At 43.8% G+C, this 24,609-nt stretch overlaps 1 protein-coding gene across 7 annotated transcripts in view; it reads left to right on the forward strand.

The window, feature by feature from the left end:
• Nucleotides 1-24,609, forward strand: part of PITPNM2 (phosphatidylinositol transfer protein membrane associated 2) — a 124,722-nt gene that overhangs the window by 41,924 nt on the left and 58,189 nt on the right. For all 7 annotated transcript variants that reach the window (XM_014874906.2, XM_014874907.2, XM_014874905.2 and 4 more), the window contains one exon: nt 19,649-19,822. In XM_014874906.2, the coding sequence (XP_014730392.2) occupies nt 19,745-19,822 (78 nt within the window). In that variant the 5' untranslated portion in view covers nt 19,649-19,744. The remainder of the gene's footprint in view (nt 1-19,648; nt 19,823-24,609) is intronic.

A 24,609-nucleotide genomic window follows, 5' to 3' on the forward strand; every position in this document is an offset into this window, starting at 1 on the left:
ATTATATTATTAGTAATTACTGGTAATTTCTTGTCTGGAAGCTTCAGGTTTGTGGGAGCACTTGAATCCATTTACTTCTGTATTTCCTCTGGCTTGGCTGTAGCATCTCACAGTACCTCAAGACACTTGAGCATTTCCCTTTCCTCCATGTCTACTTCTCACACCAGTTCTGGGTGGCAGAAGCCACTCTCTGTCCTGATGAGGATTTTCTGTCCAGTCAGGGCATCACTGAGGTGTTCAGGCTTCCCCCAAGTGAAAGGAGCAGCTCCAGCCCTGGCTTATGAAGGATGTCAGTGCAGGGTAATGGCTCGGGGACGAGGGGAAAGGCAAAGGACCAGAATGTGCTTCTACGTTTTCCCCTTAAAATTGTAATTTGATTTTAAATGTGCTGTGGTAACACCGTGGTTTCTGTCAGCTGGCAAAGCGAAGGATTAGTCATAGAGGTTTGTTTTGTTTTCTTCTAGGGAAGCTGGCAGAAAGGTAGAAAGAAAAAAGCATATCATTAAACAAAAATCCCTGGAAAAACAACAACCCTAGACCACCAGCTTTTCAAAGAAAATGACAGCATTTCTGAATTTGCTCTTTATGGGGAGCATCACCTGGCTAAGGTGTCTCAAGTCTCTCTTTTAGATTTAGATTAGGGATATTCCTGATTTTTGAGTTGTGCATGGAAACATGCATCAGAGGTAATTGTACCTGGCTTAGCTATGAAAATGGGAATAAATATAAGTACTGCTTAATTCTCCAGCTTGAGAGTTACCTCTTCTCCTTGTGCCAAATACTGAGTTTTTTTTTTCTTGATTATCATTGGATAAAAACATTTATCCCTCTCTCAGCCTGAGATTAATAGAGGGAGACTTCTTAAAAGCTGTATCTTCTGTTTTGATTTGGTTTCCAACATCCTAATTACTTCTACTTCCAGCCATGCTTCTGGATTTGCTTTCCTTTCATCTTCCCGACTCTGATTGGAAGTCTCCTTAGAGCAGCAAAGTCAGAAATCTTGGCTGTAGGTGAGATAACCAGCATTTGTGGAGGAGAAGGGCTGGTGACTGGCACCTTTCACAGGACCTGCAGCCTGGGAACACTCGGGAATGCTTGGGAACACAGCCGGAGGTGGGGCAGCCACAGGGTCATCTCAGACAGCTCTGGCAAGGGCTGCTGGTTTGAAATTTGCTGGGAATAAATAGTAAGTAAACCCTGGGATATGCTTGGAGAGGCAGTTCCTGCAGATGTTCCAAGCTTTTGTGAAAGGAGCAAGCAGGAAAAGCAGCAGGGCTTGCACCTTTTTTTTTGTCCCCCTACGCTGTACTAAGTTTATCCACGTTTTCAACCTGTTTGTTTTAGATTCTTAAATATTCTTAATAAACACTTGATTCCTTACTGGTTGGAGTTGCTGATGGGGTGGGGGCTCTGGGGTATAAGCCTATAGCTCCTGTGTGCAGGTAATAAGGTGGCAGCAACTTTGATTCCTTATGTCAGCATCTCTTCATGACTTTCTGCTCAGGAAGGTCAGCAAAGCTAAAAAGCAAATAACTTGTTCCCTAAGCAATGGGCTCAAAGTGCAGGTTGAGTTTATATTTGTAGCTTTGTTTTGAATTTTGTTGTTGTTGGCTAAAGAAATGCTTGTGCTCTTCTGGTGCTCTGTGAACTCAGCTGCTGTGGTGCCCTTCAGTGCCTCTGGGCTCGGAGTGGGAGGAATGCTTGTTATTTTGTGTGATGGAAGGGCCTGGCTGTTTTCAGACTCGGTGATGTGTAAAACCTTCAAACGCCAAAATATCGGCAGGGTGATGCTAAACTTTCCTCTTGTACAGATAAGTAATGGGAGATTTGCTCTGATTTGTAAAATAATAATTTCTCACTGGTTACTTCATGTAAATACTGATGGGGTTTTTTATGAATTGATTCTCTTGCTGCCCCCTCCTGCCCCTGGGGAGAGATCTTTAGCAGCACATGGAAAATGTGACTGACCCTGAAAGGTCAGATTCAGTCTACCCTTCTGCTTTCCTTATGCTGCTTGTCAGACAACTTACTTGCTTTATCTCCTGTCCAGATCTGGGGTTTTTTTCCGTAGATCTAATTCTTTTTTCTATGTGTGAATTCTAAATAGTATTTCTATAAAATGTGGTGGCAGTAGAGCTGTTCCCTGAGCATAATTTACTGTGCTTTATGGCTTCTGCTGATCTTTTTTTAGTTTCTTGCTACGGATGATATTGATTGGAGTACAGCATTTTTATGCAGCTGAAGGGAAAGGTTATGTTATTACAGATTATATATTTTTTTAAAGACTGTTTTACAATAATAAACGCATACAGTCAGTGGTTACCAAAACTTATTATTAAGTAGCTGTAAAACCTCTAACAAGATAAACCATTTAATGTATTGAGTGGTTAGTGTCTTTAACCCTGCCTTTGATGGCATGCTAGGTAGAGTTTATATTTAGAAACTAATTCCAGACAAAACCCATCTGTCAGACTCAAGTTTCTCAAGACCCAAAAAACAATCCTGTTTTTATTTTTCTTAAGCAGAAAATCATGTGCTCTGCATGAAAGATGCTGGTGTAAAGCTTTGGGGAAGAAAACAGGGGTGATGGATTTGTAACATTCCAGCCATCCCAGGAGAGGGAGATTCACGTGGCATTCGTGCTGGGATGGAGACTTGGATGAGTGTTGGTGTCCAGATTCACTTCCAAACCTCCTGGATTTGGGCTTGGCTTTTATTTCTGGCTTTGTAGTAGAGCTCAGAGGTGTGCAGTCAATCGAGCTTAGCACCAGGCTCACTGTGGATGTTATTCCTGTGTGTGGAAGGGGTTTGGGGCTGCATCAGGGGATGATTCTGTTGGTAACAAACTTCCTTCCGTGCATGTTTGTGCCTCTCCTGGTGGAGCTGCCTTGCTTCTGCCAAGCACTGGAATATGGTTTTCCAGAACATGAGCAGAGCATCCCAAGTGATTTAAAAGCCATTGCTAAGCATTCCTGTCTTTTTCTTCCCTTTTCTTCTTTTTCTCTTTTTTGATGTCGCACGAAAACACTTGTCTGGAGTAGGGAAGTGTGTGATAAAACACTTAACTTTTTAACTCTTTTTTTTTTTTTTTTTTTTTTTTTTTTTCTGAATGTGGCCAGTTAGCTCATTAGCCGAACTTGTGTGCTCTTGGTAGTAATACGGTTTTTTTTTCTTGGATTTTTTTGTCCCTACAGGGATGTGTATTTGACTGAAAGAATCAATTGCTTCTCTTGCACATCCCCGTATTTATTTGCTTGACTGGTCCCCCTAATGAGAAAAATGTACGTTCTGAAAGGCTTTGCACACTCTAAGGAAACCTTTATTTGTAGTGACACTTAACTACAAGAACTGTCCCATAAGTAACAGGGAAAAAGTTATTTCTAATACCCAACAGCTTTGTCCTCTGAAATACCACTACTGGCAATATGTGGTTATTCCCATCAGGCAGCCTGAGGGATCTGAATAAAAGCTTTATTGGCATCAGTTGGGTGTTTCCTGTGTTAGCTCTGTGTGCCTGAGCTGCTGGAAAGCTGGGGAGGAGCTTACACATGCAGATTTTTTTTTTTTTTTCGCCAGAATTACAGATTTCACCGTGTGTGTTTTATCTTGTCAGGTTTTTTTGAGGCTTTTCTCTTTTCCCACCGTGGTTTCTATGGGAATGTCACGAGTTTGGGTGGTGTGTGTAACCCTCCCAACTGCAGCACAGTCTGTCTCTGTGCTGCTTAACTTTTGGGGATTTTTTATTTTGGTGCTCGTTTTGTGCTGCAGGACAGGGCCAGAGGATGTTTGACATTACCTGGGGGTGCCAGTTACAGGGATGGAAGTCAGAGATGATTTCTCTATCCTCTGGAAGTGAAACAAATCAAAAAGCTGCACAAACCATTGTTTCCATGCAAGCTCGGGGATGGATCTTTACCATCCCCAGTCCCCCGGGTGTGATGCAAGCTGGGAGCCATCCCAGAGGTGGAAAGTTGGTTTGGGGAATGAAGGAGGAGAGGGATTTCTGTTGCTGACCCCAAGGAGGGCACTATTGAGTGAAAGGTTTATCTCTACCACCTTTTTCAGAGGAACTGGGATGTGCTAAAACATCTGAGGGAACTGGGAGTGTTCATAGCCCTGGGCACAGCGCTCCATGCATTTAAAAATAAAAACTGCTGACATTTCTTTTCAGCTGTCCTTAGTGTGAATCAAAGAACTCTGGTTTCCAGTATTTCTCAGCACTGACAACACCAGGCTGGGCAGCAGAGATATTTTAGCCCTGCATACAGGATTAGTAGTGTCTTAGGGAGGAAAATGAGGCACCTTGTGTTCCAGCAAATGAGCAATTTACTGTTCACTAAAAAAAGTCTGGTGTTGCCTGGTGGATGGTTCTGTGCTGTACAAGGCTTTTGATCTGGAAATGCTGTCAATCACCTGCTGAAGAGCTGGAAGAGAGTTGTACTTGCTGGTAACTTTGTGCTCATTTGCTGCACTAGCTCGGGGAGCTTCTTCCAAAGACTCTTCAGTGCAGATTGTAAGAACTGAACTCCAAAGGCATAAAGGAATTTCTTTAACTAATCCCCTTCCCCTTTTAGAACATGATAACTTAAGCTTTGGTCTTAGGGCATCCAAACCCTAAACAAGGGTTCAGGTGGGATTTTGGACAAAGTTGCCTGTGGTGCAAACACCACACTTTGCTGTTTCTCTGTTTTTAAAACATCTTTATGCTCCATAGCTTTCTGCCTGGGTGCTCCCCTTGCCCTTGCTCTGGCAGCATTTCTACAGGAAGAGGTGTTGGGCCACTCAGGGTGAAAGATGCACCAGGAACCCAGTAAATCATCCCCTTTATCCTGGGATCACCCCTTGTGCTGCACCCAGTGCATGTTGGTTTGGGTGGGGAGAGTGGAGGAGCCTCTCCCAGGAGAGTTTTTGTAGCCAGTCACAGGAATGCTCTTAGGGAACATTGCTGGAGGTGTGGATAGAACTGGAGGTATTAATGCAGGCTTTTACCACATCATCTCAGCAAACCATTTTCTCCAATAAATGTGACAAACTGACCTGGGGCTTCCAGCAGAGTTTGTCCCTGAATCCTGAAGGAGCTCAGCAGTGGGAAACGTTAGGGAGGCTGACACTGCTGGAACTCTGGGAGGTGATTGCCAGGGAGAGGAATATGAGAAAATTACTTCCTTCTCCTTCAGATGTGTGCAATTTGTAACTGTTTGGCTAATCTGATTATCTCATCTTGCATGGGATGACAAATGGGACAGATAGCTGTGCCCTGCTCAGTTGGGTCCTTTTGTGCTAAAGGAGCACATGACCTTATTTTGAAAGAGTAAACTCCTGCAGGAATAAATACAGTAAAGAGAAAAATGCAGCTTTCTCTACTTTCCCCTGTGACAGGTTTCAAAAACGTGTCCATTATTCTGTAAAACAGTGTAGTTATAATCTGTCTGTCAGCATGGAACTGGAAAATATTTTCAGCTCAAAATAACCTCCAAAAAGAAAATAGCTTCCATGTGATCGCCTATTCAGAGGAAAGCTACTGGACTTTAGTCCTAAGTAAAGATTCCAACCAACTTTGGTGCTTTAAAGGGCAGTAGTGGTTGTCCTAAATTTGACTTCACCAGGTCCACTCTCCAGCACAGCCCTTTGCTTTAGTCAAGTCAACAGAGCAAGCTTCACATTGGCTTCTCTTTGTTGCTGGTGCTTTCAGTTGCTTTGAGAATGGCTTCAGTGGTGTGAAATGCGAGGAAAATTTTCCAAAATGTAATTATTGAGCCATCACTTAGTTGGCAAGTCATTTTCAAAGCTTGCCATTGTCCTTTTGTCCTCTTTATCATCGTTGGGGGAAAAAAGCATTAACCTATGCCTGAGAAGGCAATGATTTGCTTGGTTTTTGATCGAGTCAGACCTATTTATTTTGTCAGTGGGAGATGCTTCTAATGTATTTAGCAGTAAATCTTCCTGGAGCCAGGTCTCTGAACAGCTCTTGCTCGTGTTCTTTCTCCTGATGGGGCTGTCGGGATGTTGTTGCTGAATGTGCAGAAGAGAATGGCCATTCTTCTTTCTCTTCTAATTTCAGAGATCAACAGGGATCAACTGCCTTGCATTTTTAGAAGTAGCAATTCTGGTTAGTTTGGAACTTGGAAGATTTCTCTCCCATTAGCTAATTAGGACTATTATACTCTATTGCCATTATTGTCACTCGGTATTTTTGAGAATCAAGGGTGAAAAGTGACTGCATAAAATGAAACTCATCAGCGAGGCTCCCTGGGTCTATTGTGAGTCACCCTCGCTGATTTTAGTGACAAAAATAAATCTTCTGTTACAACTGTTGACTCCTGCAAGCCCTGCAGTTACTCATTGCAGGAGCTGCTTTGTGCCTTGGGAAGAGCCACTGTCACCAACATGTGGCCAGGGAGGCATCTCACCCTCGGGTGGCTCCTGTCAGCCAAGCTCTTCACCTCTAGCCTAGGATATGTTGTTAAGCTTTTCCTACCTCTTGGATTGTTTCGCTCTTTATCAATTTTATTAAAAATGCTGAAGCTGAATAATGCTGTCCTGAGGAAGGAGGGGCAGCAGATTCTTGGCAAAAGCTCGTGTTTTAATGGGAGAACAAAGAGAATAGGGTCCTGGATTTACATAATTATTGATGCTTTTTTTTTTTTTAAACTGAAAACATGAATTGCACACCTGAGCAGCTGAGATAATCTTCTGGCAGTGGTCTGTGTAATTAAAAAATTGTTAGCAGCTTGTCACTGAAAGTATGGATTGTTAGTGCTGCCATTGCTTCTGCTTTGCTTTTCTTCTTTGTAATTATCATGACTGGTATTTTTAGGGCAGCTTTGCAGCTTGTCTATTTTCTCCCAAGTTGGCTAAAAATGCTGGTCTCACGTGACATGTTAAATATTCTCTTAGAAACTAATGCTGTATATATCCTGCACTTCCTCTTCTGCTGATGTCTGGATTCATTCCTGAAAATTGCAGGAGCTGCAAGGAAAGGTGTCCCTTTTTATTGAAGCTTGGGCATGTGACTGTTAATTGTCCCAAGAGTAGCTTGAATGGTCTGTGCAGATAAATCATCGACTGGAATGTTTTTGTTTGCTTTAGCTTTTGGGTGGCATTAGCCTTAGCTGTAACCTCTTTGAATTTCTGTTATCATTTAATAAGAACTTCCTAGAGCTCTGATCCTGCAGTGAAATCCATGCAGAATCTGGCTGTGGCTGACACGGAGCACGGGGCTGTGGCTGACACGGAGCACGGGGCTGCTGCTGCTGCTCTGGAGCTTCTCCACTGGAATCCCAGGGCTCTTCTCGTTAATTTATTGAGTTGCAGGCTGCCCTTGCAGGAGCTTTACTGTGTCTCCTGTCTGTGTCTCCGGCACACATGGGTTTCTCAGAGGTGTTGAGAACTGCACATTGCTGGTGCCCAGCCCCAGGGCTTGTCCCTGCTGTCCCTGTCTGAGCTCCCACCTGCTCCTGGGCAGGTCTTGGAGCCTCAGCACAGGTTGAACACACCCACACACCCACCCAGAACGAGGTGTCTGCTTGTGTGTTACACATGATGACAATGCTTAACCCAAAAACTCAAGATTGCAGTGGGAACCTTCTGGTAAAATTGCTGTATATCCTCTTTTCAATGACAACTCCAATTCCATGCAGGCTGTGGGGTGCTGGTGGGTAATCCTTAGGTGGAAAAGGTGTCATTTGTCAGCTCTTCCAGGCAAGGTACAGCTCATGATGAGCCTTTGCTGTGTGTTTGGGCAGTGTGGCTTGGGTTTATCCCAAGGTTTCCTACTTGATTCTTGCAGGAGTTGCTGTCACTCCTGGGAATGCTGCTTCCAAACACTCTCTGGAAGCCCTGGAAGACCAAGGCCCTGTTTGTGTTATTGCTTTCTGGACTTTGCTGCCATTCAGGATTTTTGCTTACTGACAGAAGCAAAATAAAAGCAAATCTGTGGAAGAGCAGAAATGGAACTTTTAGGCTAATGAAGCTCTATTGTGTCTGACAAATGGGTGGCTAATCTGCTGGAGAAGGGGGAGGGTTGACTTTTAATGAGAAGTTATTACATGTTGAATAGCTGTTAAATTGCTGTATTAATAAAGTGGACAATCCTCTCTAGCTTGTCTCCTTAAAGTGTTCTTTTAATTGAGAACCCCCTTTAATCCATTCTTTTAAAAATTAATTAAGATTTTGAAAAACACGTCTTTGACTGTGGTGGCCTGGTTCAGATTAAATTGGGGTTATGTCATGACTGCTTCCTTATGTATTTTAACTGTAATTTATGGACTCAGTGGATAACACTAACTTCACAAATAGGAGTTTAACACTTCTAAGAATGAGACTAATGGGCTGATTTTTTTGGTCACAGTTCTTTGAATTGGCAGCAAACAGAAGAATAGAAATGAGATGAGAAAACAGGGTCTGGTGCCTGGAGTGAGAACTTTGGTATTATTTTCAGTCAGCTCCTGATTGTTTTGACTGTGAGCCAGAATTTGCAGCGAATTTTGGACTAAACTGTCCAAACTTTAATGTCCCTCAGATATTGCATTACTTGTAGACTGCAGGCAGCTTCTTTTGCACAGACTAATTGTCCTTTTCTTCATGCCGTGTTGTGATCAAGCTGGAATGTTGAAGTCCTTTGGCTCCTCTGTTACACTTCGTGGATATGCCAAACCTCCAGCTTTGGGTGGTTTTGACTTCCAACCTCTTAGTTGTGGGATTTTTGAGAGGGTGTCCCTCAGGACCAGCACACACGTGTGCTCTGGACATGGCTGTCTAAGAAAGCCCAGCTCCTGCATGAGGTCACTGTTTACAAAGCAGATTTATGTCAGATATAAATACAGCTGTAATGCCCTTTAGCAAAGGGCATGTGGGGCTGTGCAGCTCCTGCAATCTGAGAGCTCACAGAGCTGGCTCAGCCAGGATGGAGAAATTCCCAAGGTGTGAAACAACTGGGCAGGCATGGCAGGAGCTGGAAAGCCAGGACAGGGACCTGCAGCACCCAGAGCCATCCCTGAAATCTGAACTGAGGGGGTTGGACACTTTTCGTGCCTTGCTTCCTCAGCTGCTCAGGCTGGAACAAGGTTTCCATCCAATGGTGCATCTCATGGAAAGGAAAATCTTGTGCCTGAACCTTTAGTAAACCTGCTTGTGCAACACTCTCTTATAAGGGACTCTTCAAAAAAGAACACCCCCAAACAATTTGGATATTTGTTGGGGAACAAAGGAAAAGTTTATTTGAATGGGTCTTGGGGGGTCAGGAAACAGATTTTATTTTTGTTTTTTATTTACATTAAATTGCTTTCTTTTGACCCACATGTGCAGTATGACTTCTTGTTGCAAGACACCCTGATGGGCTTGTGAAGCTGAATTTGTAGTTGGAGGAGGCGGTTGAAATCCCATTTAATTTGAGGAATAAAACCACACACGAATCCTCAAGGAACAGCAGAATTCCACCCTTGGGAAGGCTCTCTGCTTGCTTTGTCAGGCTGAAACCACAATATGTGCTCTATGGCTGTTAAATGCTTTGATACATTCAGAAATTTTCTGTAGAAAAGTGAATTGTTTCCTGGAGAGAATTCTGAGTGAAGCCGGTTCTTGGCTTTCTGAAAGCAGTGGCAGTGGGAAGGGCTGTGGGAGAGGTTCAGCAAAATGGGTCAGAATTAAAGGCCAAAGGATTTGCTTCAAAGTTTTGTCTTGTGGATTTGACAGCTGAAAAATGAGTTTGGTTTTTGATGGCCAAGATATTAATGCAAAAATTGGGTTCAGAGCACCACTTAATTACATCTGAGAATATTTTCCCTAGCAAGGATTATTTGCATGGGGTTTTGGGGATACTGTTGTGAGGCTTTGAGCATCTTTGCATCTTGAGAAGTTTCTTTCCTTGTCATTTGTAGAAACAGGAGGTCTAGAGCCCTTCTAGAAGAGGGAGGGTGAGTGTTTGGTTGTGGCCATGCTGCTCTGAGTGTCACAGGCTGCCTGGGCCGCTCTGCCACTTCAAGTTACTGCATCGACCCAGCCTGCATCTACCAAGATTTCAACAAAACAGAAAAGTTCTTGAAGCTCCCATGTGCTTTCCAGCAGGAAAAGATCTTGTCTGGGGGTGACAGGAAGTGGGGTGAGATGAGTGCTGAGAACCTCTGGGCTCTTGGGGAAATTTGATATTTTCAAGAATCATTTATTTTCTGCAGAAATTATTGATATCTTGAAAGGCAGTTGGTAAGAAGAAAAAAATTCTTCACATTTTTTTCTTGCAGAATTCTGCCAATTATCGGGAAAATTGAATTTGCTTGAGCTACCCCACTCCCTCCTCTGTTTATAAAAAATTATTTTGTGGAAAAAGTTGGATCCAGTCTTGAATCTGCTCTGTCACTGATTCTCTCTTGGATATTGGACCACATAATTTTTTCCCTTATGTCTCAATTTCCCTGCAAATGAGGGATAATGGTGGTTGTCCCTGAGGCCAAGGCAGAGCTTTAATGTATCCCTCAAGCACCAGGAGCTGCTGCAAGGAGCTGGGCCCCAGCCAGGCACTCCTGCTCCTGTGCCTCTGCTCTGGGTGGGTGACTCAGAGAATGTTGTTTCCTTCTTTCTTGCCAATTTGTCTCCTTAGGTACCACTCCTGTCCTTGACTTGGGTGAATTAACTTATTATTATTTTTCTAAGTCCTCGATTCGGTTTCCAGTTTCAGCTATGTTTTCAATGATCATAGTGTGTCCTTTGGGTTGTATTTTTTATGGAGTGGGCAGACTGGGGAAGGAGTGTGTTGGGTTTTCGTGGAGGAGGTGAGAATTGGGGATGTGGGTAACAGCTGGCAGTGTCCCTGGGGTCTCTCCTTCCCTGAACTGGCCATTGCATCCTGCTTTGGTGCAGAGCTCCTGGCTGTAGTGCAGGTACAGCTGTGGCCAAGCCAAGGCTGTGGTGCCATCAGCAGCTCCCCAGAGAGGGACCTGGAGCTGCCTGACCCAGAACCCCCAAGCTGGCACTGTCCAAGTGACTGACAAAACTTCTTGAGACTTCTGAAAGAGGACTAAGGGACAGAAATGACCCAGCAATTTGTTACCTAGACTAAAGAAGAAATGGAACTGGTCTGGCACTTGAGCCTCCTCTGTCTCAGCTGGCAAAAGTGCTCAGCTGGAAACACCCTGGAACCCTCTGGATGGTGTGGGTGGTATTTAGAGGCTGGGTGTTCCATGTTGTGGTTAGCATTAAGGATGATTTGCAAAAGCAGTAAGATGTGATGGTTTAAAAATGCACCAACACTTCGTATGTGGGATGTGGAATGGTAGAAAGGAAGAAAAAACAGCAGCCCAAAATGTGCTGAATAATGAACTGAAAGTGGTTATTGATTAGCTGTGCACTTTCATTACCCTGCTGCAGTCCAAGAGCAGCGAGCGATTCTTTTTTCTTTATTAAAAAAAAAAGGAAAAAAAAAAAAACTTTCAAAGGCACTTATGAAATATTTAGTGTAATTATTTCCAAGATCAAAACTCCAAAGAAATTACCCAGCCACAGAAACCTTGTTAATCTGTTGGTGTTATGGATGAAAGACGCAACAGAGATATTAAACTTTTACTGCTCTTGTGCAAAATGGCCCTGTACTTTCCACCTCAATTGCACCATTATTCATCAGCCTTCACTGCTGTGTCTGTCCTGCTCCCCATGTAAGAATTTTAGGTGTCATTATAAGTTTCTTCTGATGGAGTGGGACTTATTTTCTTTATCCCCATTTTGCCTTTAGGCAAGGCAAGTCTCAGCCTAATGAAAGCAGTGTGAAGTATTACAGTGCTCTAACACTGCCTTTGCAATGGTACAATGTTTTCTTTCATGAAATAGTCCTTTTAAACCAGCTTTGAATGCTCATTTCCTGTTCCATATGATATTTGCATAAGCGAGGGAATAAAATGTTTTTTTCTGTCAGGACTGTAACTACTGAAAAAGTGGAGTAGCTGTTGATGACCCTTTTCAGTTTGAACAGGGAGTTACTGAGGAAGCAATCCAGGGTCTGTCCAATGTTGACTCAAATCTCAAAATTGCGTTTTTGTGTCTCAAAAGCAGGTTTAGTGGATCTGCAAGTATTTGGAGATAAAAATTCAAATGAACATTGAGAAATAGCCTGAAGTGGGCTGTAGGTTGGAAAAGATGAGCATAAAGACCCATGAATAAGCTATAAAATGGGAAATGAGTGCTGTGGTTGCCATTCCAGGGGAGTTGGGATATGGCTGTGATGGATTTGGGACTGAGTGGCTTTCAAGTGCCTTGTGTAGAGGAGTAGGAACAAGAGGCACAGGAAATACACAGAGCTTTGGGCTTCAGCCTCCCTGCTCTCAATTTCTTACCTTCATGCTCAGTGACTGCTAAGATGAAAGAGTGGGAGTTTTCATGACTTTCTGCTCTTGATGTTTTAATATAAAACTGTGATTTCCAGTGCAGCCACTAATGGAAAGAAAGAACAGGGATGGTGTGGACATGGGCTGTAAGAGTCTGGATGGATTTTTGCTTGGGATTTTACTGCTTAATACAAGTGAAGCCTTGAGCAGCTGGTGGGAACTTCACCCAAGCTCCCTTGTGCTCCCTCTCCTGACTTCTGTCAGGAAGAGGGATTGTACCACCCAGAGCTGTGAAGTGTAAATGCAATAACCTCCCAGGGAGGCTACCTGGAAAATGAGATATGTTTATTTTGTTGTTAAACTTGGCCTGCCTCCCATCTCTCTGCCATACTTCTTCATGCCAGTGGCCCTTCAGACTAATGGATGTGCCACCAACTAAAGAAAAATCCTGTCTATGCTGTTTGCCTATGGCATTCCATAGATTTTTCTTTACAGTAGTTCAATGAGCTGCCAGCAATTTTCAGTCTGTTTTCAGCCAACACGCTGTACTTGCCACACTGTCAGTGCTGCTTTTATTTTTGTTTCCCTGTGTGTGTAAATATATATGTATGTCTATATATATATATATGTATCTATATATAAAATATATATTACACATCTATATTTATGTATTTGTGTGTGTAACGTTGGCCTATTTTCAGTGGATAATGCTGAGTCTTGGACTAAAAGCAGCCCCATTAAAGGCAGGGTCTGCCCAGTTCCTTTAGCTCACCAGGCTCTGCAGCCTGGCCACAGGACACTGAGGTTTGTGGCTGCTCTCCTCGTGCATACTGCTTGGAAACGTTTAAACTTTAATGTCAGCGTTCTTTTTAATATTCATCTTTATCCCCAGTATCAGCAAAAGGATTAGAGGCTGGTTTGTCTTTCCCTCTGAACTCATCTGTGGCTCAAGTGTTCTTATTAGTTCTTTTAATGGCTTCTTTATTAGTTCGTTATTGCATAACCTCCAGGCACGACAGGACTTGAAATGTTAATTTTCCAGCCAAAGTTCAGCTGATGGACTTCACCTGATCCCCCTGGAGTCGGTGTGTGCATGGGGAGGGCTGGCTGGCTTTGCACCACAGCATCACTTACAAAGCACAAGGAAGGGAGTCAGTTTTTCCTCTCCCAGGTGTTAAAGGAGTAATAGGAATGGAAAGTACAAAAAACCAGCACAATATCCGAGAATGTTGAAGCAGAAAAGCTGTGGGTGTTGTGCACACTTTGCTGTGGTGTTACTTTCCCCCCTCCCCTTCTCCTCACATTGCTTCAAGCCAGTATTTGGCTGCCCAGTGAACTATAACAAGATTTAATAGCTCCAGTGTCGCTATATTGCATTTGGACTGCTTCCATCCTTCAGTTGTAATAAACGTCTGCTTTACAATGAGCTCTTAAATTCTATAAGTGACGTCAAATTGTATCTAATAATGGAAAAAAGATCAAGTACTGTAAATGCGACTTGTTTGCCCTGTCTTACCAAGCAGTGTTTGTCCTCAGCCCCTCGCTGTGCTGCCTTCCTTCCAGAGCTCTGGAGCTTGCCCTACACCTGGGAAAAGCTGATTTCCACAGATGCTGGTGTCGTCCTTGTCCTCCTCCCCCCTTCCCTGCCCGTGTTGTAGGCAGTGGCCATCCCCACGAGCAGCCCCGGCACTGCAAGGGCTGCTGCAGTTGTGGCACTTGTTCATGAGCTGCTGATTCACTGTCAGATGGGATCTAAGCTCGGTCATGAAACTCGGATGTGCAAACATCTGCATGGCAATTTTTCTCTCAGAAGATGTGACAGATGAGATGGGCGATTAGGATGAACAGTCACACACTGACACAGTGGCCTTGGAGCCCAGAGCGTGTGAACTGTGCACTTTTAAGGAGCTTTAACTTTTGATCTATTTTTTTCTTTTTCTCCCCAGGCCTGATGAGTTTTTAAATCTGCTTAGCTGTCAGTGAGCAGGTACAACCCACACTATGAAAACTGAAAATTGCTGATTTTAAAAGGCTCGTTCTGTCTCTTCAGCTTAGTGCATGTGTGTGTGTGAGAGACAGTTTTGAGAGTAGTGATGAGTGTTTTGTGGCCACAAAGCTGCTACATAGAAATGTTGAGGCTTTTTAACCTTCCAATGTAGACATGGCTTGAAACAGTCCCACTGGAGAGATCACTTTGGTGGGGTTGGGCGAGGAGAGGAGAGAAAGGAATGATAAAATACGAGCACTCATTATTCATCTCCTTAGAAAAGCCTCATTAATTGTGTTTTCCCCTGACCTTTACAGAGCACTGGTCAATCATGAGAGATTCATGGTGACACACTCCAGCCTAGAGTGTGCTGAGCACTGACAAACCAAGAAGTTCCTCTCTGTCCTGCGGGATGTGGGCAGCACAATTGCCAGGCTGTGCTGGTCCCTGTGATGGATCTCGGGCTGTGTGTGCCACAGCTCCTGCAGAGGGTTGGGCAGGCAAGGCTGGCAAGTGAGGGCTGAGCAAGGTTTGACAACCAGGCCAAGCAGATACTCATAGAAAGCTTCTGAGAGACAGGGACACTGTGGGCAAGCAGGATGAGAGTGACAGGGAATGGTCATTGCAGCAGTGCCACTCTGGACAGATAAAGCTGAGCAAGACTGCTCTGGGCCAGGAGGGAAACTGCCGCATTAATCAAGGTGTGAGCACCGAGGCTGCCTTTGAAAACTGCTGACTTGGGCCCTGGGAATCTGTTTTCCATTTATGCTGCAGCTTCTAAAGGCATAAATAAATCCACAGTAAGTGTGCAGTGCTTCCAGTCGTGGGAGAGCGCTGTGTCCTCCTCCAGGGAGCTCTGCAGAGAGGGAAGGTGGCTGGGCTGCTAAGCCTGGTGTTGCTTCCCAAAGTCCAAGTGTTGGATCCACTTGGGATCAGTGCTGGCATCACTTTGATATTGCTTTCTTCAAGGAAGCATCTTCCTGGGGGAGAGAGGCGATGTAGAGAGCCTAAGGAAGGTCTTTAGGGGAGGTAGGTGAGGTCTCCAGGTAATGCCTTTGCTCATCCTTCTGCCTTTACAGGTTTGGCTTGGTTTTCTTACAGTTGTTTCTGTTAATTATCTTCAATTTCTTGGTGATGTGGAAATATTGCAAGGAAAAATGTTCAATAGCTGAGTCAAGGATATCAATCCTTAGCTCGTGAATGTGCTCTTTCATAGTGGAGACTTTTCTCAGCTTCAACAGAGAGCACAGCCCTGAGCAGGCAGTGGGTGATCATAACCTGAGACCTGGGGCTGGGACCTGCTTCTGCTACCAGCTGCTGTGTGACCCTCCACGATGGGTTTTCCTTTTAACTTTATAATGGCATAAAATGAATGTCCTGTGTGAGGCTGGAAAAAGCTCATTATAGTTGCTCTCTGTGTCTGGGGCCTTTTCTTCTCTGTTGAAAAAGGGATGCAGCAGCCATGGCCCAAGGTGGGTTCCTGCTGCTGGGGTGTTGCTCACTGCAGCCCTGAAAAGCCTCTGCTCAGCAACCTGAGCATGGAAAACGTGAGCTGGTCAAAAATTAGTCATTGAGGTGACAGCTGGGAAGAGTCATAGCAGCCCTTTTGTAGCCTGAACCCACAGCACGAGTGGTTCTCCTACCCTGAACCTGTGGAGGAGCTGGGATTTCTGCTGTCACACTCAGTTTCCATCCCCTCAGGGCCAGCCTGGGAAAAGCTGGCTGGGATTTGGCCTCCAGCACTCCAGCAGCACAGTTTAACCACCCTTCTTCACACACTGCATCTTAATCCTTAATTACAAGCTGCCAGTTATTATCAGCCCTTTGCTACCTCCTTTAGTACCAGGGCGGCTGCCTGGACACTCCCAAAGTGAACACCAAGTTCGTGGGTTAAATGGAGAGATTCTGCTGGGTCTTCAGGTCTATTCAGCTTCTGCAGATCCAGATAATCCTCCTTTGATTTTAAAGCACGGGCACTTTTTTTAGGGAGTTTGTTGTTGTGAGGGAGACTGTTAAAATTGGAAGTAAATGGAGCAGGCTGTGCGTGAGCCTTTCAGACAGCCTGGAGCAATGGCTCAGAGGTGGACCTGACTCATCGCAGCAGGATATTGACTCTGCAGCATAATTATGATGCTTTGAGAACCTGATTTTAAAATAATTGAGGTATAAAATTATGCGCCTGGCTCTCACAGTTACTACAGCTCTGGGTATAAATTGAATAACGGGCTGTACAAATGTGCCACTTGGCTATAGCAGGAACACAGCGAGTCTGGAAATGTCCTGCGTCACCGCTGCTTTCCTCTTGCTGGGAAGCTGGCTGCAGGCTGAGGTTTGCAAACAGCCTCTGGATCTTCCAGTTGTGCAGCCACGGGGGTTTGGCAAATCTATGGAAAGTTCAACTTGGTGTAGCCAAAATCCAGTGGTGAAACCCTGGCTGTTTGCTAATCCCAGCACGTGGAGCATCTCAAACACCTCTGGCTGCTTCTAGCAATGGGCTGGGTGCAGACAAATGCCAAGGACACTTCTGGGATTTTGACACCCATTTTCCAGAGCTGTGTGGTGGCTCCCCTGCTTCCAGGAGTGCTTTTTCCTCTCTCCCATCATTTCTGCAGAAAAACTCCCATGTTTTGTTCATACAACACAATGTGAGGTCTTGCTGAGCTTTGATTTTCCATAAGATCCCAAGATTTTGGAAGGAAGTCACTGTCCTCAGTGAGTTGTCTGAAAGGGCCATTTTGTCACCTCTTTCCCACCTGGAATGGTGTTCCTCCCAGATCTGAATTTGGTGAAATCCCATGTTTTTATTTCATGGTTTGATACCTGGGCTCCACTTCTCTTGAAAGGGTAAGAGCAGGTTATTTTCAACTCAAAGACAACCCAAACTGCAAACTTACCTCGATAATTTTCTTTTTTAAAAAGTAAAACCAGGCAAACAAGTCAAGTTTGTTCTCTTTGTGCCTTCTTCAGGGTCTGCTGCTGCCTGCAGTCCTGTGGGCTGAGCCCAAACATTGCTTTTTAATCATTGACCACAGGGAAGGAGAAACCTGAAGGGAACTTGACACTGAACCCTCAGCTCCTGTAGAAGCTGAGCAGGAGCAGGAGCCAGTGCTGTGACCAGACAGGCTCTGCATGCCAAGGCTGCTGCTGTGCCTGCTTGGGGCCAAAATGTTGGGACTTTTAGCCTGTAATAAAATAAACCCTCTTTTGTCTCAGCCATCTGAATTATTACCTGACTGGCACTTCATTATAAACACATTTTTTCCATGTTGGTACTGGTTTCTTGCCATTTTACTGCTTTTTAGGTTCTATTTTTTGTTTTATTCATCTCTTCCAATCGATAGAAATATCCTGTTTTTAGCAAGCAGCAAAGGCGGACGTGACTGATGTCCTTATGATGGAGCAGAATCACTTTCAGAGCATTTGGGGAACAAGGGGAGAAGCTTTTAAATCTAATTTTCAAAGATCTCTAAAGCACAACAAACTGTTTAAGATGTGTAGCTGAGTCTCCCACTGCCATTAGCTCTAAGAACTGGGATCCTGGAGTTGGCACCATTGCAGATCTGGTCCTTGAGATCTATCCTGTGGTGGTAACTGTTGTTCTTTGCCATGACACTAATTAAAAACCACTTAATGAGATTATCTCCACCTGTTCTGGAGGATTAGTTTGATGGAGGAAATCCTGCACGTGTGTGTGGATGCACACACTTCCGTGCAGAGCTCAGTGGAGGGAAGCACAGTTTTCTCAGAATTGTTCTCTACAGGCTTTGCCATAGCAGAGACTTTTTTATCCTCCCCTCCACGCGCACAGATTGCTCTGACAGCAATAAAATGCGGCAGAGAATTGAATTTGGAAATAAATTGTTTAGATGATGCAGCACCAGACAGATCACTATTCCAGAAGAGTCAGTCCGGGGTGGATTTGCTTTAGTGCCAGATAAGAAATGTGGCAGTCACAGGGAGGGGAGCTGGGGGCCCTGTGGCACAGGGCTGGGTGTCCCTGGGCAGTGTCCCTGGGCAGTGTCCCCACGTGTGCTCAGCACTGGGGCAGCTCTGGCAGAGACGTCGCAGTAAACCTGGGTTATAAATACTGAGTGTCGTCCCTGGTTGCTCTGTGACCATGGGCATGTGTTTGAACCTCTCTAAACCTCGTAAAAGGTTGGTGAAGTGTTGTGCAAACACTGACTGGCACTAAGGGCTGCTGATAGTGGTGTGGTTTCCTGGTTCCCACATCATGGTTTAATCCACAAGATAAATTGGTTGGGTTTATTCTGTTGGTTGTTTTCACCAGTCACAGAGTTTGGAGCTGGTTTGGCTGCAGCAGCTCTCTCTGAAGATATCCAATAAGCAGGCACAGCAGGAAGGTGGATTTTGGTGACAAGAAGGAACCAAGTGAATGGTTTGTGTGCTATGAGAGCCATCACCAGATCGTGCCAAGGCTATCTCGGGCTGATAACAGACTTTGCTTCTTGTGTCCTCTTTTCCTCACCAGCCATCCTTTTATTTCCCCCTTCCTTACATAAAGTTATTGTCTTTATCCACAGTCCATAGAGGGTGTTAAAGGTATTTGAAAAGTTCCTGCTTTGACCTGTGGTATAGTTAATGCTGTATTCCCTGAATTCTTAACCAGTAATTCTGTTACAGTGCCTTGAGGCAGGGTACAATGGGATTTTTTTCTGTTGCAGTTTGATCTTTGTATTCTCAGGCAGTGGGAGTGTAAAAATGAGCCTGACAGAAGTGACAGGAGGATCTTGCCAGCAGACTGTTTTGGAGGTGCAAAAAAAAGGGGTCCTACCAAGACTATAATTCAGAATAAAGCAGAGAAGAAAAGTACTTTTCTGCTGTCTTTATTCTTTGAATACAAAGGTCTTTTTTCATCATGTTGTTACTGAGGGCTGAGGAAGTTGAATTATTGCTTTTCTTGGTACTAAATGAATTTGAGAGGATAAAACCCGATGCTTTTGAGAGGATGCATGTCTGGTGTGTTGCTGGCACTGGAGACTGTGGGCAGCAGCAGATCTGCCTATTCATTTGGAGCTTTTGTCACATCTCTTCCGTGGAGATGCTGTTGAATATGAAAGTCTGTTATGATGGCAAAGGTCAGGAGGGTAATAGCTTTGATGGTATCCCCTGGAGCAAATCAAAATTCTTTTGAAAGATTCTGTTCAATTTGATATCAAAGGTCTGGTAGCACTCCAGGGATTCTTCTCTCTGCTATTACGCTTATAGCTATTACAAAAATTAATGTTTGCCTGTTGTTGGTTTTGTTTTTTTTCCTAAATAAGATGTTCTGCCATAAGAATGGAAAATAACCACTTCTCTCTTTCCTCCCCCTCCTTTCTGTCTGTTTCAGGGATCCTCGATGCATTTCCTTGCCATTATTTAAGGAGCCTTTACTAAAAGCTTTTGGATTGTGTTTCTGAGCAGACAAGAGATTTTTGTATCCAAAATGCTCATAAAGGAATATCGTATTCCTCTTCCGATGAGCGTGGAAGAATATCGCATCGCCCAGCTCTACATGATCCAGGTCAGGAAAATCTGGGGGCTCACTCTGGGCTGGGGGAAACTTGCTGCAGGATTGGAGAGTTCACTTTTGGATTTTGCTGTTTGCTTCTAAAGGAGTAACGGGGAAACAACAAAACTGACCTACTTGGGGAAACAACAATTCCTGTGGAAACACTCGGCCCAGGTGTGTGGGTACCTACTGGAAAGGGCATAAACAGCCACTGCTTCCCAGCTGGGTGCTGGTTACTGGTTGTGCCAATTCCAGTTGCAAACCAAATTCTGTTCTTTTCTTGGGAAGCAACAGTCTAATATAAATTTGAGAGGGTAAACCAAAAGTGTAACTTGGAATTAAGGGAGGGAAAAAATTAAATGTAATATAGCTGTGCTTATATACCACAGTGAAATAGATACTAATCAGTTTAGGCATAAAATGTAGATTATTTTTAATGGCTCCTGAATACTGATGGGAATTTTTGCAGAATTCCCTATCTGCAGTAAAGCAGTTAATTAAAATGTTGGGTTTTTGTAACTAAAATCCTCTGTGCCCATATTCTCCCAGTGTTTGAAATCCAACCAGGAGCACTTATAAAAGGAAATGAATCTGCAGTGTTATTTCATTGTCCCACACTTTAAATAAAATGTAATTTTGCTCATCCAGCAAAACACACATCTAATATTGAGTTTGCAGGAGAACTCTGCTTTCTGAACTGGGATGAAGCAGTGCTAGAAAAATCTGCTTTGGCTTAAAACCTAAAATAAGGGGGAAAAGCAAACCCCTCAAACCGAAGGAAAAGCACAACTCCTCCATTGCTCTCCTGACCACCCAGCTGTGTTTCCTTAAGGATTCATGCACTTGGGCTTGGCTATTAAAAGAATGTATAGTGTGTATTTAGCAGGAATAGTGGTCAAGTTCCATATTCTGACACGAATGTGTCATCTTTGTGTGTTTAACTTAAATCTTGGCATAAACAGGTAAACATTTGTCATTTTTTTGTACCTTTTCCTGATGCTGCAGCTGCTTTGAATATTGGTGGCATTATTTTGTTAACAACTTTGTCTTCCTAATTTGTCTCAGCTGCTTTGCATGAAGAGCTGGTGGATGGCAGCAGAGTATTATCTGTGCAGAACTTGTCAGTGAGCAGCAGAGTGTAGGGGAGAGTGATCTGATTAGGAAGGAGGAGCCCACCTGATTAAACAGAGGATGAATCCTTAATTGGGGAATGTCTCTGGGGCCTCCTGGGAATTCTGGAGGACTTGGTCAGGGAGGTGGATTTGCTTTTTAATCTCAGAAGTTAAACTGCTGATTTTAATTTCCTTAATGCAGAGCACCAGGTTCTGGTTTGTTACTTGACAGGGATTTTGGCCATCTTAACATCAAAAGGACACGAGAAGCCATAAGGGTTTCATGCAAGAGGAAGTTCAGCAGCTTGAGAAAATAACTTCTCCAAATTGCCATCCAGCCCTGCTTTAATCTTCTACTGCATTGACAGGCAGCAGAGTAAGGTTTCCTCTTAGATCAGGTGTCAAATCAGGTTTCTGATCTCCCTCCACCCTCCTGGAGCAGGGGGCTAAGCTGGAAACACTCCATGGCCCCCAAGGTGTGGGAGAGCTGGAGGAGTGCATGACAAGCAAGGCTCTTTGCTGTGTTGCTTGTACGAGTAGCACAAGAGGAAAACTTAGCTGTGCTCTTCCTTGAGAATGCTAATTCCAGCTCAAGTCTGAAAAAAACAAAAAGCAATAACAAAACAAAGACCATGTAGGGTAGAGTTTGTAGTTTGGTAGTGATTTGCTTCAATTTTTCCTGAAATTGGTGGAAAGATTCCTGCTGGCTTCAATGGGAGCTTTTCCTAGACCAAGATATCAAATGTTTTCTTCAGTTTGATTTAGAAGTGGAGGTTTTATCTTTGAGACAGGCACTGAGGAAGGAGTAGTGAGGAGCATGACTTTGTCTTTTTCAGAGAATGTGAAAGTGCTTCATGTCTATCCTTTTATTTTTCCTCTGAAATGCCTGGAGAGGCCACACAAAAGTTCTCTATGTTGAACCCCCTTATGGGAACAAGCTGAGCTATCCGTGCAAAGCAGCAGAGAAGAGGCATTTCTGAGAAATCTGGGGCTGAAATGTAGAACAGAATGTTTTGAAGTAGTTCCTGAGAAGAGGAGCGATTCTTAAAAGCAAAAGGTTAATTTCTAAGACATTTGTCATGTACAGAATGGTGGCATTATTGCTGGAGGCACCAGGCAGCCTGGTCCTGTGAGAGCACTCCTCCAGCAGTGGAAAAGGAGATGTCACTTGTTCTTTAAGGGTTTTAGGAGCCTCAAGCACATACCTGAAGCTGATCACTCGTTTGCCTTCGATCTCATGAATGAAAAATTCCCTTAAATTCCAAACCAGTTGGTGCAAAGCTGCCTTTTTTTTTTTTTTTCTCCCCTTGGTATAAATTTTCCTAGATTTCCTCATTGTCCAAATGGAAGTTTTCCAAAAGGCCCTTCTCCCCTGAGCCCTGTGGTGGAGTGGTGCCTCAAAGCCATGTGGGCAGGGATGTTCAGACTCAAGCTGTAGTACTGTCATCACTTTTCAAAGGCATTTTCTTGTAGATTTTTGCTTTGCAGTGAAAGGATCAATCATCAGTTTTCCTGAGAGAACAATCCCTTCTCCTTATTAGAAGTCTCAACAAAACTTTTCCACCAGATTTGATGTAAGCAGCATCATGGCCCAAATAGCAAAGGATCCTTCCATTAAATGGGAACAGGCTGTACTCATATTTGCTGTGTTTACTGGGTGGGAGAATTAAAATTGTGCAGTATATAATCCACATCTCTCTTGCTTCTCTGCGCCACTGGGCAGGCGAGACATGCAATAAATCATTGTGTGCATGCTTGTGTTCCTCTGTAATTCCTCTTATAACTACAAGTTCTCCAGGTTGGTGTATAAAGCTGTGAAAACTGAGATGAGTGGCCTGCTGCTTTTCTTTTTTTTTCCTTTTTTTTTTTTTTTAATTTGAGGTGAGAGAGCAAAAAGTCTCCTAAGTTGCTTTCTGCTGACTTCTGAAATATTATCTGCAGTCCGTGGTTTCAGTACTTTAAGTAGCACTTAAATTCTTCCCTAAATAAGTTAATTTTACATTACAGCAAGGACTTAATGTACCCTCGACTTGCTTGAAGCCTAGCAGATCTGAACTGAATTGTTTTTCTCTATTAAATTTCAGACTTTCAATATCCTTCCACGGGAAACCTCTCACGCAGCATTGTCAGCCCTTCCAGGGTGGGAGCCCTTGCTGCAGAGCAGTTAGATTTAACTTTTCCATAGGCACAAGGCCTTTTTGCATCATTGCAGAGGTTTTGTCTCTTTTGAGATCCAAATTAAAACATGCTCATTTTTCTGTCTGAGCTAAGAACCAACATTCTTCCTTCCTGCTGTGACCTGGTTTTATTCTGGTGCATAAAACAGGCAAAATACTTCAAAACAGTGAAATCACTCTTTGTACCTCTACTAATGTAACTTTTCCCTGAAATCTGTGTGCACATTTAAAAGCCAGTCCTGCTTCCAAGGGTGGCAGTTTCTCAATGAACTCAGCCTGGAGAGTTGTCCATGGCACTGGGAGTGGCTTGATCTGGGAAGTTGCAGGCTGCTGTCCTAAAGTAAGCAGAGAGGAACTGGAGATGGGCACTGGAATGAATTCTGTGAAACACAAACCAGTTATGGAGGGAACAACTGTAACCATTTGTAGGGATTTGGTTCTTCCTGCAGAAGTTTTGAGCCAAGGACTCTGTCCTGGATGTCTTCTCAGACTGTGCACATCACATCTGAGGCGTGTGTGCTATTTCAGTCTCTGTGAGGTGAATCCTGTTGGTCACAAAGGGATCTGTGCTACACATTAGAGAGATCTTATTAAAGGGTCTCTTAATTCTTCCTCTCCTGAATCCTGCATACTTTTGTCTCAGCAGCAATCCTTTCCTGGAACATTGGCATCCTTTCCTTGTGTGTTCAGGGCCCCTTCCTTTCTGTATCCTTCCTCCTCCTCACCCCAGAAACAATGCACACATTAAAGTAAAGTCTCTGTTTCATAAAAGCTTGGAATACGAGCCCTGAATGCATTTGTTGAGATGTTATTAGCCAAAGGTCAGTCCTTTTATCATCTTAATAACGTTCATTACTGTGCTTCCATATGCCATGAGATTCCGAGAGACTGCTGCCCTTCTGACCCTTTCATAAGACAAGAGAATTCCTCTTGTTATTAAAACTTATTTTTATATCAGTGTGCGCAGCTTTCTTGTCTCTTGTAAATAACTCTGGTCTTCATTTTGTCTACGCAGATTTCTCTGGGTATTTGTGACCTTCCTCCAAAGATAGTGTGCTTTAAAAATATTCTTCTGCTGGACCTAGTGATTACCTTTTGAGGATGAAACTTATTTTAAGATGCAGCATCATCCTTTTAAGTTAATAGCGTTAATACTTTGTCATTCATCACTTTGAGGGTCCATGACTGGGAAAGGCCTCTGGCCCTGTTTGAGGCACTGCATGGAACAAACAGAACCCATCTGCTTAGCACTGCCTGCTGAACTCAGGCAGGATCCTGGGAATTGAGGGCTTCTCTCATGTTTTAACATGAGCCTCTCCTCTGCTGTCCTTCAGGGCTTTGCATTTATTGCCTTCCTTGCAAAACCAAAGCGTGTTCCAAGCATCTGCAGTGTGCTGTGCTCTCCTGTCCTGACTGCTGATGGAGAATCCTGAGTTACTTTGCTCCTTTCTGGAGGATCATGGTTTGTCCATCATCTCAGTTTCCAGACACCTGCACTCTCCTGCTTTTC

The sequence above is a fragment of the Sturnus vulgaris genome, chromosome 19 (genome assembly GCF_052056855.1).
Source record: "Sturnus vulgaris isolate bStuVul1 chromosome 19, bStuVul1.hap1, whole genome shotgun sequence".
Classification (NCBI taxonomy): Eukaryota; Metazoa; Chordata; class Aves; order Passeriformes; family Sturnidae; genus Sturnus; species Sturnus vulgaris.